This window comes from Eucyclogobius newberryi, unplaced genomic scaffold (assembly GCF_026437365.1).
Source record: "Eucyclogobius newberryi isolate DKJ021-1_F unplaced genomic scaffold, fEucNew1.0.hap1 SCAF_11, whole genome shotgun sequence".
In the NCBI taxonomy this organism is placed as follows: domain Eukaryota; kingdom Metazoa; phylum Chordata; class Actinopteri; order Gobiiformes; family Gobiidae; genus Eucyclogobius; species Eucyclogobius newberryi.
The window spans coordinates 1,368,450-1,385,185 of NW_027315735.1; the positions used below are offsets into that span (position 1 = coordinate 1,368,450).

Sequence of the window (16,736 nt, forward strand, 5' to 3'; positions counted from 1 at the left end):
TAAACTAAAGTGCGACGGAACAAAGCAGAACCGAACGGCCTCTTCTGGACCATTAAAGGATACTAAAGGACCATTAAAGGATACTAAAGGACCATTAAAGGATCCTAGAGGACCATTAAAGGATCCTAGAGGACCATTAAAGGATACTAAAGGACCATTAAAGGATCCTAAAGGACCATTAAAGGATACTAAAGGACCATTAAAGGATACTAAAGGACCATTAAAGGATCCTAGAGGACCATTAAAGGATCCTAGAGGACCATTAAAGGATACTAAAGGACCATTAAAGGATCCTAAAGGACCATTAAAGGATACTAAAGGACAGCAGGAGTCCAGGATGTGAGGGGGTCTGAAGCGGGGTGGGTTTAGAGCCTCAGCCTTTGAGACGTTCTAGAGAGCACCCAGATTGACTCGAACGGATCTCGGGTGTGTGCAAGTGATTAGCGTGATGGAGTGAATGAGTGAATGAGTGATGGAGTGATGGAGTGATGGAGTGATGGAGTGATGGAGTGATTAGCGTGATGGAGTGATGGAGTGATGGAGTGAATGAGTGAATGAATAATGCACACGTTCAGGTAATAAAATGGTCATTAGGACGGCAGTCTAATGAATCATACGCTCTACAACAGGGGTCTCCAACCTATAGCGGATTTTTGAGTAGGTTTGCATCCTTTTAATGTGTTTTATTTAATGTTAATTGGCCTCATAATCACGGGGAAAGATCCAAAAGATAACCTACGTTTAGAAGTGCTGAGAAAAACGACTTTGTGTGAGACCTGGAGCTTCTCAGTCCACAAGGAAGGAGAGAAAAGAGGTGAAGATGTGAGTGGCCAGGGGCTGTGCAGCCAAACTCAGGGCCTGGGGGGTTATGGGTTGGGCAGGAGGATCTATTTATCAAAAATAACTTGAATCATGTCCTTTGAGTGCCTTGAAGGTGGAAAAGTGCTATAAAAATACACTGTAATAATAATACTGAGATCCATTTTCAGAAAACAGAAATTACACTTTGCTCCAGCCTAAAAATGAATAGTATCTAACTGAGTGGTCAGAGGTTGGAGACCCCTGCTCTTCATAATGTTGAACAAATATGAACTTACAATTTGCGTAAGTTCTGGAGCTTCACAAACGCGTTGGCTTTCAGTTCCTCCAGTTGGTTCCTCTGTAGTGACCTGAGAAAAGGAGAGAAAAGTGATGATACAACTGGGAAAGCTGTTTTAACTTGAAATGAGTCGGGGGCTTTGGGCCCGGTAAACACGAGCCATGATGCCGTTTTAACTACAGTCATTTGTAAAGTGGGCCCCAAACAACTGACCTCAATTCAACCGAATGCTCCAATGTTTAGGGAAAGCGGTTATGAATTAAACATCGACAGCCCAGTTATTTAAATAGACGTCCAGGGAGTTCTTGACCACAACACACAAGGGCCAATATCAAAACAAGTATATTTCATAAACAAGAATACTTTAAGCTAATCATATTTTGCTTTTTCCACACCCATTATTTCAATTCAGTTCAAACTCGATGATGCACTCGTGGTGACTTTTGAATTCGATTAGTTAACGGTGCACGATTTGAACTTTTCTGATGCTCCGTCACCTGCTTGTCTCCGTGGAGATGACAAAAAGGAATAAAAATGCCTGTAATAGCCATTTATCTAATATGCCATAAGGCCAGGACCAGGTAGAACAAGTAGAGAAGTAAGAAGAGACAAATAACAGATAAATAAAACATGACAAAATAGAGGAATTAGAGCATATTCAATTTTGAATAATTTTCCCATTTTGTCCATTGTTTTTTCTTTATTTTTCTATTTTTTTATAGAGTCCTGAGGTTATTTTATTCCCCTTGTACGTATAATGTGTTGTGCATATTTTAATTTGAACCCATCAAACACAACAAATGCTTTACAAATTTGCACAAATATTGACGGATCTGTTCAAAAGCCGTTAACTGCACAAGAGAAAACACATAACATATTCTGTAACCCTGTAAAATAAAATAGGATTGGACTCGTCCTCTTCCACACGTACATTTGGGAGCGGGGATTATCCAGGTGTTTAGGCTGTAGATTAGAAAGCTTTTAGTTGATTATTCTTCCCTTACATGTGCACCATACCAATCCCAAGCACCCCATTTTCCTAAACCCAAACCATTTTGACAATGTTGACATTCTCTGTGCAGCGCATTACCAGCTCAAACACACGGTAATGAGTCTGTCAGTTCACATTATGGTTCGGATATGCCCCGGGTTAGTGTATTTGTCCCCATAATATGCTATTTACGGGGACAAATACACTCACTCGGGGCCTATTAGGCGCAGATGGTGTGATAGTGGTCCATCAGGTGGTCTGGATTCAGATTCAGGCGAAACTTTGGGCCCGAAATGGAAATGTGCGTCCCAGGAATTGAATTGCTGTTTTTGCTTAAGTTTTGCACGAGGGGCCCTTCTTTTTGTGGGTGTGGATTTATTACAAACACCACCAAAACTGTCCATTTGACCGTCCATTTTGAGCATTTTCACCCCCTGCCTCTTCGTTTGATCGACATGCGAGCTTGTTGGAAGTGAAACGGTGATTTCACGGGAAAAATGATAAATTGTACATTCCACTACTATTACAGTTCTTTTGACACATTTTCTGAAACGTTTCATAAATCTGGAAAAACGACAGGATACTTTGCAATGCTTAAAGAATCCAACTTTGCGAACACAACTTGGAACGCTCTTGTAAAAAGGAAACTTTATGGTTAAAATATGAACCAAATGATCAGATTCACACTGATTCTGTGGGTTTGATAGAGCGGTTTCTACAGGAGTGAGATTTCAGTCAGAACTATAACGAGGATTCAACCAGGTCCTCTAATGGATTAAGCCCAAACCTGAAGATTCCGCTTCTGTCTCACACCTCATTCTGCTTCATTTCGCTTCATTTACTTTTGACCTCAAATGTATCAGTGTGAACCATGTTATAAACCTTTGAGAACGGCCATTCTAGACTTTAAGTGTCTAGTCCTGTTAGTCTCCTTTAAAACGACTTAATGGTAACGCATTTCAAACACAATGCATCAGTCGCATTTATTCTTCTGGTTCTCGCACCAACGATCACTATAATGTACAATTTATATATAATACGGCAGCTTTATTACTTATATGACCTGTTACATAAGTGCCATGAGCTTGAACATAAGTCTATTGTTTATGCCTTTTACTAAAGCCAAACATCCCTTTAAATTACAATCCCGTTTAGGCCGAATTATTTGTAGGGAAGCAGTGCAATAATTCTACTATTTATCTCCATCTGAAAAGTGTGGCTCTGCAAAATGATCACAAATGACCTGGTCAATAAAGAAGGTGCAATTAGGACGGTTATTGTTGCAGAAATGTCCCAATTAGACTAACGCATTGTGCAGGAGAATTGACTTACACTTCCAGAAATGTTCTGGAACTTTTCTTGTCTCGTGGTGACTATGTGGTCAGTGTGGTTCAGTGGTCACTCGGTCCGTGGTTCGAGTACCGCTGGGACCAGTGTCCTTGTATAAGTGTGTAAATGTGGTGTGTCATGATTATCCTGGTCACAATGTTAAGAACCTCCTCGCAGTCTATTATAGACAGAACTTCTACAGCGCAAACCTTTGACACACGGTAGAAGAAGACGTCTTTATATTCATATTTTAAGATTCAAAACGCTGTGTATTTTATTTCAATCAGACTCATATTCACAGAGAAATGAGTCGAATGAAGAAGTCTAGACGTGGCTGAACACAAAGACACACGGAGCGTGGACATGTGATATACAGCGCTCTGCAGTTTAGAACCTGCCGCAGTGAAATGACATTTTCGTGGCCAGACCTGACTCACAGGTCAAAAGACGCATGAGCATTATTATCTGGAGCATATTTTAGAGTAAATATCTCATGTCACAACGTAACACTCACTGGATAAGCACAAGCTCAAGAGCAGATGAACCTGTGAAGACACAGACACAGGTCAATCAGCTCACACAGAGTCATCAAGGACAGAGGGGACAGAGGGGACAGAGGGGACAGTAGCGACAGTAGGGACAGAGGGGACAGTAGGGACAGAGGGAACAGTAGTGACAGAGGGGACAGTAGGGACAGAGGGGACAGTAGGGACAGAGGGGACAGTAGGGACAGAGGGGACAGAGGGGACAGAGGGGACAGTAGCGACAGTAGGGACAGAGGGGACAGAGGGGACAGTAGGGACAGAGGGGACAGAGGGGACAGTAGGGACAGAGGGAACAGTAGTGACAGAGGGGACAGTAGGGACAGAGGGGACAGTAGGGACAGAGGGGACAGTAGTGACAGAGGGGGCAGTAGGGACAGAGGGGACAGTAGGGACAGAGGGGACAGTAGGGACAGCTGTGATTTGTTCTTTGTATGTTAAACTTCACAATCCAACTCATATTCTCAGAGTCATTAGTCTCATTAGCCTCATTAGCCTCATTAGCCTCATTAGCCTCATTAGCCTCATTAGCCTCATTAGCCTTAGCCCCATGGTTACGGTACTCACAGGACATGTACCACAGAAAAGTACTTCTCTAAATACGTGTGTTCTGGTCCTGAACTGCACCTGACACAGTTATGAGAACAAACCCAGAGCTTAGAAGTGAAGAAAGTTCCAGATTCGTGTTGCAACTGCCAGGAAATTTAAACTTTCAATAGTTTTCTACTTTTGATCTTGTGTTCAAGAGTATTTGAATGTGGCGTCACACCCTCTATAGTACATGAAGGACTAATACATTAAAGACTTAAGATACTGAGCGTTTTTGTGAACCATTATGCAAAACAAATGTTTATTACTAGTACTTATTATTACTAGCACTTTTATTTAGGGCAATTAGAGAAACAAAATGATCATGTGTTTTTCCTTCATATTTATCAATCCAGATTTTCTTTTTTTTCCAATTTTATTTACTTTTATTACATACAAATAAAATGGGTTTCAATATGAATTAATTGATTATAAATAAAGACTTTTAAGTCATTCTGATTTCTTCCTCACAAAGTCTGCTCCAAACCAGATTCATTTCCTGCATTTCTAAAACGATTAAGGTTTGATGAATAGCACAGCCCCGGATTATATCACTACATTTATTCAACATTAATAATATCATGCTACGAGGGATGTGCTCTTTAACCTGAGCAGAAAATCCATTTGAATTCCCGCTCTCACCTTCACAAACCCATGGGACTTCCCCATGATGAGTCTCTGTGATGGTTTCCAGACTGGATTATGTCAGAAACCATTCCAGGGAGGATCGTGTGGTCGTGCACTCACATCATGGTGACGTTCAGCGGCACCGGGGGAATCTCCTGAAGTTTAGTGCCGTCGCAGTCCAGCTCCAGGTCCTGGCACTGGCACCGCTCCGGAAACACGCCCAGCACTGAGGAGAGAGTTTCATTTAAAGATCCATCATAAAGAACAGAAACACAAGAGAGACGGACAACAGAGAGATGGCACAATTCATTCTAAATAAAAGTTCCATTTGGTCCAAAGTTTGTTCATTTCCAAATGAAGCGGTGATAAAATGTGTTGAAAGGATTTTTGCTAATTATCTGCTTACTCGTTTGTTATATTTTCCGTGATTGGTTTGTGTAATTCTTCTGATGAATAAGCATATTATGATCCAATAACCCTGTGACAAAGTTATGGGTTTTTGCATTCTAATTAGGGCGATTTGTTAAAGCTAAATCGATTTGTGTCTGTGTGTGTTTTTGTTATTTATCTACATGGATCATATTTATCTGTTATTGATTTAGGATCCGTTCTTTTGGTTTTATCCAACCAATTAATATTAAGATAACCAAATAAAATAATGTTGCTATGACGATTAATACTTAACAATATTGTTTAAAATGTGTGGTCTGTACGTACATTCCTATTACAAAAATATATATTTGATCAGGCTGAGCAAAATAATATGTCTGTTTGCCGTAACCCGACCGATCTGGTATGAAACTAGCAAAAAAAAAAAAAAAGTATTTTGTTGAAAAAACATAAAAATCTTTTTTTTTTCAATTATTTCGCCGACTCATCGACCGGTCTTTCCTAAACCGCCGCGTCGAATGTTTTTATCACGCTGGTAAACATGTCTTTCACCTCAAAGGACTGATAACGCACTGCGCACCACATGTGCGTCTTCACGTTCAGTCCTCTACATGCGTCTGTAACAATAAAGAACGCGCATAAGAGTCGTTATATTGCCTTTTACAAGTTGGTTTGCCTCTGTCGATCGAGAGATTTAGTCTCCTGATCGGGTTGATAGAGACGTTTTCCGTCATTGACTGTTGAAGCCTCTGACCCCTGGACTGTTGAAGCCTCTGACCCCTGGACTGTTGAAGCCTCTGACCCCTGGACTGTTGAAGCCTCTGACCCCTGGACTGTTGAAGCCCGACCCCTGGACTGTTGAAGCCCGACCCCTGGACTGTTAAAGCCTCTGACCCCTGGACTGTTGAAGCCTGACCCCTGGACTGTTGAAGCCTGACCCCTGGACGGTTGAAGCCTGACCCCTGGACTGTTGAAGCCTGACCCCTGGACGGTTGAAGCCTGACCCCTGGACGGTTGAAGCCCGACCCCTGGACTGTTGAAGCCCGACCCCTGGACTGTTGAAGCCCGACCCCTGGACTGTTGAAGCCCGACCCCTGGACTGTTGAAGCCTGACCCCTGGACGGTTGAAGCCTGACCCCTGGACTGTTGAAGCCTGACCCCTGGACTGTTGAAGTCTGACCCCTGGACTGTTGAAGTCTGTCCTGGCGGTCACTCCGAGTCAAAAAATTGCCAAATTGTTTTGTTTTTTTGGCCTTCAAAGTAAAAAAAGTAAGAATTTGCCGTCCGACCCACTTGAAAAATGTTGACTCGGGTTACAGCAAACAGACAATTTATTTGGGGTTATTTGGAGGAAAAGACACATAAACTGCACACCTTTCCACCCGTCTGTCTCTTCTAAAGATTGTTCCCCTTGAAATGCAACACGTCAGCTGGACATGATTCTGAGAGGAACAGATCCAGATTAGATTAATTTGGGAGATCAATGGATCAGTCTATGGGTCAAACCGTAGCGTTGCCCCAAGTTAGACGCTGGTGCAAGGCAGACACTCTGGACAGTTGGAGGGGCGTGGCTGCTCTCTGGGGGTGATGGCAGAACAGATAGTTTGGTAGTTTTGATTTACAAAGTCAAAAAACAGGCGATTTTTTTACTGATGCAGGTTTTGTTTTAGTCTTTCCTCCGGATAATGAAATACGTAGGTCCATCACTGGAGCATATTCTCTTCCAAAAGGTCAGTGTTTCTCGACTTCTGCATCTGACGCTTAAACACCTAGAGCCCTTGGCCAGCATAAGCTGTACTCTTTGGATGCCGTGGTGTGAACTCAGGCATCACTCTTGTTTTGTGCCATGTAGAAGTCCCACAGAATAAGATAAGATAAGATATTCCCAAGAAGGAGATCATGGGTTCGATTCCCGGACCAGACCAACATCACATGATCTCTCTGGGTGGAGTTTGCATGTTCTCCCTGTGTTACCGTGGGTTCTCTCCGGGTTCTCCGGCTCCTCCCACCGTCCAAACACATGCATGTGTTAGGTACAATTGGTGACTCTAAATTGGCCCTAGTGAATGAATGTGAGAGTGAACTGTCTGTAATGTCTCTGTCTCTGTGTTAACCCTGCGACAAGTTGGCCACTGTCCAGGGTGTACCCCGCCTAAGGCCCGAAGTCACTGGGATAGGCTCCAGTCACCCGCGACCCCGAAAGGGAACAAGCGGTAGAAAATGGATGGATGGATGGAAGATATTCCTTTATTGTCCACACATGGGGACATGTTTTTTGCCGAATGCACATGGCACATCTGGCCAGTACCAGTATTTTACATTCAATCACATTCTTTGACTTTAAAAGAGCAAAGAGGACAACTGTCTTTAGGTTGAGCTTGGCTGGGAGGATAAACAAAGCCTGGCACGTAATTAAAGTTCTCTTGTCTCCACATATTGCTTATATTCTCAGGTTAAGCCACATCTGATCGTCTCTGATTAAATCCATGTGTACTTATGTAATGGAAGTTGACCGGGAGCAGATGCTGTCTGAATGAATTTAAATGACAGCTCATTTGCCACATTCCAATGAATTTGAATGAAATAGCCCTGGATAGTGTGTGTACACATATACTAAATGTGTCTATTTAAAATTTGCATCAGAAAAGCAGTTTGTTTAGCTCTGTTTCCATCAAAGTGATCGATTTGCTAAATCACTTTCTGTTATTCAGTCTTTTGCTGAATAGATTTTTGCGTGTTCAAAAGTTTGTTGTTTAAATTGTAATAATACCGTACATATGTTTTAAACCAAGCTAAAGTAAAGTACTACACTGAGCACTGAGGTTCTGCAACACTATAATGCTGGACATACATAAACCTTGTCTGTATGTGTATCTGGATATTAGTTGTTGAAGTTATTAATTGGCCCACATTTGTAGTTTTTATCCTTAACTTCAAGAAGTGTGCAGAGCAACGGTGTTTTTGTTTAGCTCTGGCACGTGAGTTTTAATATTTGCTTCATGAATTTGTGCAGCTAAGTGAGTTTCCACCTTCCAGAATGAGCTTTAACTCTTATGTGCATCAATCAAAATCCAGCTGAAGCAAGAGCGTACACTTTTATGCAAATGAGCGCTTCTAAATGCACATTTCAAAATAAGAAGATGGAAATGCAGTTGATGTCAAGTGTAATTTATAGAAGCATTTACTTGCTGTGCTTTTGAAATTGGGTTTTGTGTTTTAGTGGGAGTAGAACTATGATAAAGGCCTAAGGGATTGGTTCGTTTTGAAGTCAAGCTGGAAATTAAACATATCTGTTTTTAAGGGCCTTAAAACTTTTTACATTAAAGAAGTTGTGTGTCTGTTTGTGGCTATTTATGGGTTTCAAGCCAGTTCTCTGTTACCGTAGCAATTCTTGTATTGTATATAATTAAGTAATTTCAAGTCAAAATAATATATCTATTAATGGGGGTAAAGTCCTCACAAAATCCTTCAAACCTGGCGTAATCACCATGAATGTATATTAAAAAGAGACTAAACCGCCCTGGGACAGTTCAGACAGTTGTCCTTTGACTGCCTTGACAATAGAAAAGCACTATAAAAATACACTGTAGTGATAATATATATGTTAGTATTATATATTGAGATAAATCTTCAGACAACGGATATTACAGTTTGCTCCAGCCATGAAATATGTCGAGACATGAGGAGCTCAGGGATGTTTTGTTCTAGTGAAAGTCGCTCACAGAGGCAAAAAGAGCTCTGAGACCCTTTAACAGAGCACTTCATCTACACTGAGAAGACAAACGGGGCCACTGAGCACTACAACAGACTTTAACATGTGACCCTGGAACTGTGAGGACGTGTGACTGTGGAACTGTGAGGACGTGTGACCGTGGAACTGTGAGGACGTGTGACCGTGGAACTGTGAGGACGTGTGACTGTGGAACTGTGAGGACGTGTGACCGTGGAACTGTGAGGACATGTGACCGTGGAACTGTGAGGACGTGTGACTGTGGAACTGTGAAGACGTGTGACTGTGGAACTGTGAGGACGTGTGACTGTGGAACTGTGAGGACGTGTGACCGTGGAACTGTGAGGACGTGTGACTGTGGAACTGTGAGGACGTGTGACCGTGGAACTGTGAGGACGTGTGACTGTGGAACTGTGAAGACGTGTGACCGTGGAACTGTGAGGACGTGTGACCGTGGAACTGTGAGGACGTGTGACTGTGGAACTGTGAAGACGTGTGACCGTGGAACTGTGAGGACGTGTGACCCTGGGACTGTGAGGACGTGTGACCCTGGAACTGTGAGGACGTGTGACTGTGGAACTGTGAGGACGTGTGACTGTGGAACTGTGAGGACGTGTGACTGTGGAACTGTGAGGACGTGTGACCCTGGAACTGTGAGGACGTGTGACCGTGGAACTGTGAGGACGTGTGACCCTGGAACTGTGAGGACGTGTGACTGTGGAACTGTGAGGACGTGTGACCGTGGAACTGTGAGGACGTGTGACTGTGGAACTGTGAGGACGTGTGACTGTGGAACTGTGAGGACGTGTGACCGTGGAACTGTGAGGACGTGTGACTGTGGAACTGTGAGGACGTGTGACCGTGGAACTGTGAGGACGTGTGACCGTGGAACTGTGAGGACGTGTGACCGTGGAACTGTGAGGACGTGTGACTGTGGAACTGTGAAGACGTGTGACCGTGGAACTGTGAGGACGTGTGACCCTGGAACTGTGAGGACGTGTGACCCTGGAACTGCGAGGACGTGTGACTGTGGAACTGTGAGGACGTGTGACTGTGGAACTGTGAAGACGTGTGACTGTGGAACTGTGAGGACGTGTGACCCTGGAACTGTGAGGACGTGTGACTGTGGAACTGTGAGGACGTGTGACCGTGGAACTGTGAGGACGTGTGACCCTGGAACTGTGAGGACGTGTGACTGTGGAACTGTGAAGACGTGTGACTGTGGAACTGTGAGGACGTGTGACCGTGGAACTGTGAGGACGTGTGACTGAGGAACTGTGAGGACGTGTGACTGTGGAACTGTGAGGACGTGTGACTGTGGAACTGTGAGGACGTGTGACTGTGGAACTGTGAGGACGTGTGACTGTGGAACTGTGAAGACGTGTGACTGTGGAACTGTGAGGACGTGTGACCCTGGAACTGTGAGGACATGTATAAGGCGTGGCTACCGCAGCCGGACGTCCTGTCGCTCACAGCGGGTGAAATGAGGGGTAATAATGGGACCAGGTGATTGGCTAAACTGAGGCTTCTCTTTTGTTGTATCGTTTATCCTGAGTCAGTTCATCAATGAAACGCGTTTTTGTTCCAAAATGTGGCAAATTGTGCCTCAATTTTCGCTCGCCTATTTACAAAGAACCAAAGCAGGGTTTTGGTTTTAGTCTCTCAGGCTTCGATTGTGTAAAGTGTTTAAAAATTAGACAAATATAACAAATTGTATCCATCTATGATTTGTATTTCCTTCATTTAAAGTAGAGTAAGATGCAGTGGCTGTGGTTTTATATTCTAAACCGATTATCTGTTGGAAATGAGTCTTCTCTTCTCTGTTCATGCATCAAAAATACCACATGTGGACCAGGGGCCACTGAAGGGGCCACTGAAGGGGCCACTGAAGGGGCCACTGAAGGGGCCCAGGCTCTGATCGAGTGACGTGTGGATAATGACAGCATATTTACCATGTGGAGGAACTGGATGGGAGCAAGTACTTCTCTGTATTGTGCTACTGCTATGGGCCAGGGCAAAGGCAACATTTTAATAAAAATACAAGGTAAATGATATGTATAATAACAAAATCCTCCTATTGGCACAGTGGTAGTAGGTAATAAAGTAATGGTTAAATGTACTGTAAGTTTGGAAGTGGTTTGATGCAATTCACTTCATTAGTACTTAATTACTTCTAATACATCAATTTAAGTTAGGATAAGATAAATGTACATCAGTCCTGTGTCTGCACTTGAATAAAGTTGGATTAATCTTTCAGGAACGACATGATCCACAGACAGAGAAGGAGGTGGAGCCAGTGGTGTGCAACCTCACCTGCTGCTGCTGATGGGGTGGTTACAGCACCAACCCCTGAACCTGCAGCTGCTGATGGGGTGGTTACAGCACCAACCCCTGAACCTGATGCTGCTGACGGGGTGGTTACAGCACCAACCCCTGAACCTGATGCTGCTGACGGGGTGGTTACAGCACCAACCCCTGAACCTGATGCTGCTGATGGGGTGGTTACAGCACCAACCCCTGAACCTGATGCTGCTGATGGGGTGGTTACAGCACCATCCCCTGAACCTGCTGCTGCTGATGGGGTGGTTACAGCACCAACCCCTGAACCTGCAGCTGCTGACGGGGTGGTTACAGCACCATCCCCTGAACCTGATGCTGCTGATGGGGTGGTTACAGCACCAACCCCTGAACCTGCAGCTGCTGACGGGGTGGTTACAGCACCATCCCCTGAACCTGATGCTGCTGATGGGGTGGTTACAGCACCAACCCCTGAACCTGCAGCTGCTGACGGGGTGGTTACAGCACCATCCCCTGAACCTGATGCTGCTGATGGGGTGGTTACAGCACCATCCCCTGAACCTGCAGCTGCTGATGGGGTGGTTACAGCACCAACCCCTGAACCTGATGCTGCTGATGGGGTGGTTACAGCACCAACCCCTGAACCTGCAGCTGCTGATGGGGTGGTTACAGCACCAACCCCTGAACCTGATGCTGCTGACGGGGTGGTTACAGCACCAACCCCTGAACCTGATGCTGCTGATGGGGTGGTTACAGCACCAACCCCTGAACCTGATGCTGCTGATGGGGTGGTTACAGCACCATCCCCTGAACCTGCTGCTGCTGATGGGGTGGTTACAGCACCAACCCCTGAACCTGCAGCTGCTGACGGGGTGGTTACAGCACCATCCCCTGAACCTGATGCTGCTGATGGGGTGGTTACAGCACCAACCCCTGAACCTGCAGCTGCTGACGGGGTGGTTACAGCACCATCCCCTGAACCTGATGCTGCTGATGGGGTGGTTACAGCACCAACCCCTGAACCTGCAGCTGCTGACGGGGTGGTTACAGCACCATCCCCTGAACCTGATGCTGCTGATGGGGTGGTTACAGCACCATCCCCTGAACCTGCAGCTGCTGATGGGGTGGTTACAGCACCAACCCCTGAACCTGATGCTGCTGATGGGGTGGTTACAGCACCAACCCCTGAACCTGCAGCTGCTGATGGGGTGGTTACAGCACCAACCCCTGAACCTGCAGCTGCTGACGGGGTGGTTACAGCACCATCCCCTGAACCTGATGCTGCTGATGGGGTGGTTACAGCACCAACCCCTGAACCTGCAGCTGCTGACGGGGTGGTTACAACACCATCCCCTGAACCTGATGCTGCTGATGGGCTGGTTACAGCACCAACCCCTGAACCTGCAGCTGCTGATGGGGTGGTTACAGCACCAACCCCTGAACCTGCTGCTGCTGATGGGGTGGTTACAGCACCATCCCCTGAACCTGCTGCTGCTGATGGGGTGGTTACAGCACCAACCCCTGAACCTGATGCTGCTGATGGGGTGGTTACAGCACCAACCCCTGAACCTGCAGCTGCTGACGGGGTGGTTACAGCACCATCCCCTGAACCTGATGCTGCTGATGGGGTGGTTACAGCACCAACCCCTGAACCTGCAGCTGCTGATGGGGTGGTTACAGCACCAACCCCTGAACCTGCTGCTGCTGATGGGGTGGTTACAGCACCAACCCCTGAACCTGCAGCTGCTGATGGGGTGGTTACAGCACCAACCCCTGAACCTGCTGCTGCTGATGGGGTGGTTACAGCACCAACCCCTGAACCTGCAGCTGCTGATGGGGTGGTTACAGCACCAACCCCTGAACCTGCAGCTGCTGATGGGGTGGTTACAGCACCAACCCCTGAACCTGCTGCTGCTGATGGGGTGGTTACAGCACCATCCCCTGAACCTGCTGCTGCTGATGGGGTGGTTACAGCACCAACCCCTGAACCTGATGAGGGACCATCGGCAGAGACCAGGCGAGGCAAGTGTTAAGCCCTCAAGCAAGACAAAAATATTTAAAAGGACACAGGAGACCAGATGTAAGAGTTCAAAATAGTGTTGCTTGTTTTACTTTCTTATTTTCTTGTATCTTAAGGTGTTAAAGAGAACAAAAGAACTCTTCCAAAAAAACCTGTGCCCAAAAAAGAAACAAGGTAACAACAGAAAGATGGACCTGGTGGACCAGCCAAATAGATCAAACAGGCAAACAAGAGCGACGCTGGGCCGACGCTGGGCAGACACCGGGCCGACCCTGTACAAGGCCGTAGGGGCCGGTGCCGACATCTCTGATTGAAAAGTACAAAAAACCTTAGCTAAATCCTAAAGGAAAATGAAAATAGGACCACCAGTCCAACCAGGCCAAACAATAGAGCTAATGCTAAAAAAAGGCTACAAACCCATGCGAGCCAACAGGGAGCAGCGGCTGAACGTGCGCGCTCTGACACATGAGATGGGACAGCGAGAAGATAGACAGCGCGCGCAGCTGGGTGCTCCATTTAAAGGCTCCAGGGTGCGCACGGACCAGTACCTGCTCTTTGCTCTAACCACAAACTGCACAAGCTGGGAGTGATCAGAGGGTAAGAGGAAAGAGGAAAAACACATCCGGAATAGTCTCTCAGCCTGTGGATACCCCGCTTGGGCTCTTAACAAAGTAAAGAGAACCAAAAAGCAGGACGAAGGGGACAAAAGGGAAACAAAACCAAGAAGAAATGGTGTCTCAATCCCTTATGTCTCAGCACTGTCGGAAAAACTGCAAAGAATTGTTAGGCAACACAAAATTCCTGTTTATTTTAAACCAGGCAACACTTTAAGACAAAAAACTGGTTCACCCTAAGGACAAGATGCCGATCCAAATACAGAGAAATGTAGTGTAAATTATCCAATGGAGTGAAGAAAATTGTAAAGAGCGGTACATAGTGAGAGAAAACAGCCTCTTCACAAGAGGCTTTATCAGCACAGAAGACACTCGAGTTCAGGACCACAGAGCGCCGTGCATCTTCATCTTAAAGCCACAAAGCACTCTATCAAAGACAGTGAGGTGAAGATTCTAAGCAGGAGAAAAGATGGTTTGGAAGAAGAGTTATGGAGGCAATCTTTGTTCAAAAAGAGAATCCTTCTTTAAACAGAAATGGAGGTTTAAGATTCAACCTTTGGGCAGTATATAATAGTGTGTTGAAACCCTGGAGCAGGGCTTTCTGATGCTAATCAGGTACTCAGTGAGGAGGGAGCGAAGGTCAGGTTACAATAGGATAAAGATAGCCCATTACAGGGCTGTTAGGATAAAAAGAAGAGCAGTCCCAAGGGAAACCACATACTCCCTTTATCAGGAGGTCCCGCCCGGTGGGCGGGGCTTACACAGAGTAGGATGCAAAACTTGAGTTCCCAGACTCGATTTGCAGATTGAGAATGACTCTTGGATGAGAGTCACACATGAGTCCACATGATACAACTGAATCTTTTCTACAAAATAATAATACAATTAGATGGCTTTAGATACACACTCTAAGTACAAGCAAAAAAACTTCTGTATCAGAACATAAAATATATTATTTGAAATAAATGAAACTATTATTGTTATTGATAGCTTGTTTATTATATTTCATTGGACCAGAAATCGGTCTTGACTATCAAGACAAGCCAGGGTGACCCAAATGAGAATGACCTAAAGTTACAACTTAAAATTAAATATGTAAGTAAATTTGTAAGTAAGTCTTCTTGCCCGCTGGACAATGGCTATGTACACTGACATACACACTCACTGTGTTTACATGTACAGAATACTCCGATTACGCCCGTTGTACATTTAAAGTCATATTTCCTCAGAGAACCATACCACCTTGAGAATGCATGATCTCGGAAGCTAAGCAGAGTTGTTCCTGGTTAGTACTTTGATGGAAGACTGTTACCACGTACCGCAGTGGGTCAGTAGTGACTGTAGTACAAACTGCTGTCCTGCACCAACCCTGCCCCAGTGTCCATGTACGCCTCAAGTTCGTCCATGGCTACAATCCAGCGCGTTTACAGCATGTATGATGGTCATTAAAGCTTTGTTTCCTAACTTGTTTGTAGATGAGTAAATATTAAAAAGCAGGACTTTGCAACAAAAAAGAGATGCACACTGTCTGCACGTAACAATCAAGCATTTTATGTCTCGTCTACCCGTAAGTAAGTGCTGAAAGTGGTTGTGCTTGTGTGGTCAATCTGAGTTTCACTTTGCTGTCTGAAAAGAATCACATTTGAAGCTGTGCACGTGCTTAAAATGAATGCATGTGAAGATGATGGGCACCCCAGCTCTAACATGCCGTGACTCTGCCAAAGAGGTCGGAACCCTGATGAAATGTGTTCTTTTTGGGGTGACCAACATTTACATCTAGGAAAAGACCATAGTTTTAACAGCAACAGCTAATTACATTTAAACTGATGCTAGTCTAATCCAGTTGTGGATTGAGAATTAAACAAAGTATATATTTAAGAGATTATTAATTCATTATTAATCATGGTACAGCAATACTGAAAATGTGGAATTTGTCAGCAATTTATTTACAAAGAAACTATCCTGTTGTGCATAAATGCGCTACACAAATAAAGTTGACTCTACAACCTGTAACGGACATGGAAAATCATTATTATGACCACGAATAGCATGTCTCTGCTGGATGGCAAACTCAGCACCTCTAAAGCGCCTGAATGTTTCCATACTATTGCCACTTTGTAGTTCTTAAATCTGTCTGATGTCACGGAAAATGATGAATGGCTTATCAAGCAGCAATTTACTGAACATACATAGTTAATGGAAACGCTAATGTAAATGTCTGAAAGTTGTGTATAAGTGAAGACGTATCAGGGACCGGCATCATCAGAGTGGAATTATTTCGCAAATTGAAATCTCCTTTAAATCAATTGAAATGACATACGGCCAGACTGATGAACAAAGCCGTCTAATGATTTAATTATAACAAATTTGACAATTGTACAGTATCACCACAGGGGAATACATCAGTTACCTGCCATCAATGAGAAACAAAAGACCAGGCATTAGCAATCACAGTGGCATTGTGGCAAAGGGTCTAAAAACGGTTCAATCACCATCACATTAACAGGG

The 16,736-nt window shown here is 44.7% G+C and overlaps 1 protein-coding gene across 1 annotated transcript in view; it reads right to left on the reverse strand.

Annotated features, from left to right (window-relative positions):
• The window catches only part of rxfp1 (relaxin family peptide receptor 1), a gene marked incomplete at its 5' end in the record, with an annotated part of 165,909 nt that overhangs the window by 61,383 nt on the left and 87,790 nt on the right, over positions 1–16,736 (reverse strand). The window contains 2 exons of the mRNA XM_072434342.1: positions 1,098–1,169; positions 5,297–5,402. Coding sequence (XP_072290443.1) covers positions 1,098–1,169; positions 5,297–5,402 — 178 coding nt within the window. The remainder of the gene's footprint in view (positions 1–1,097; positions 1,170–5,296; positions 5,403–16,736) is intronic.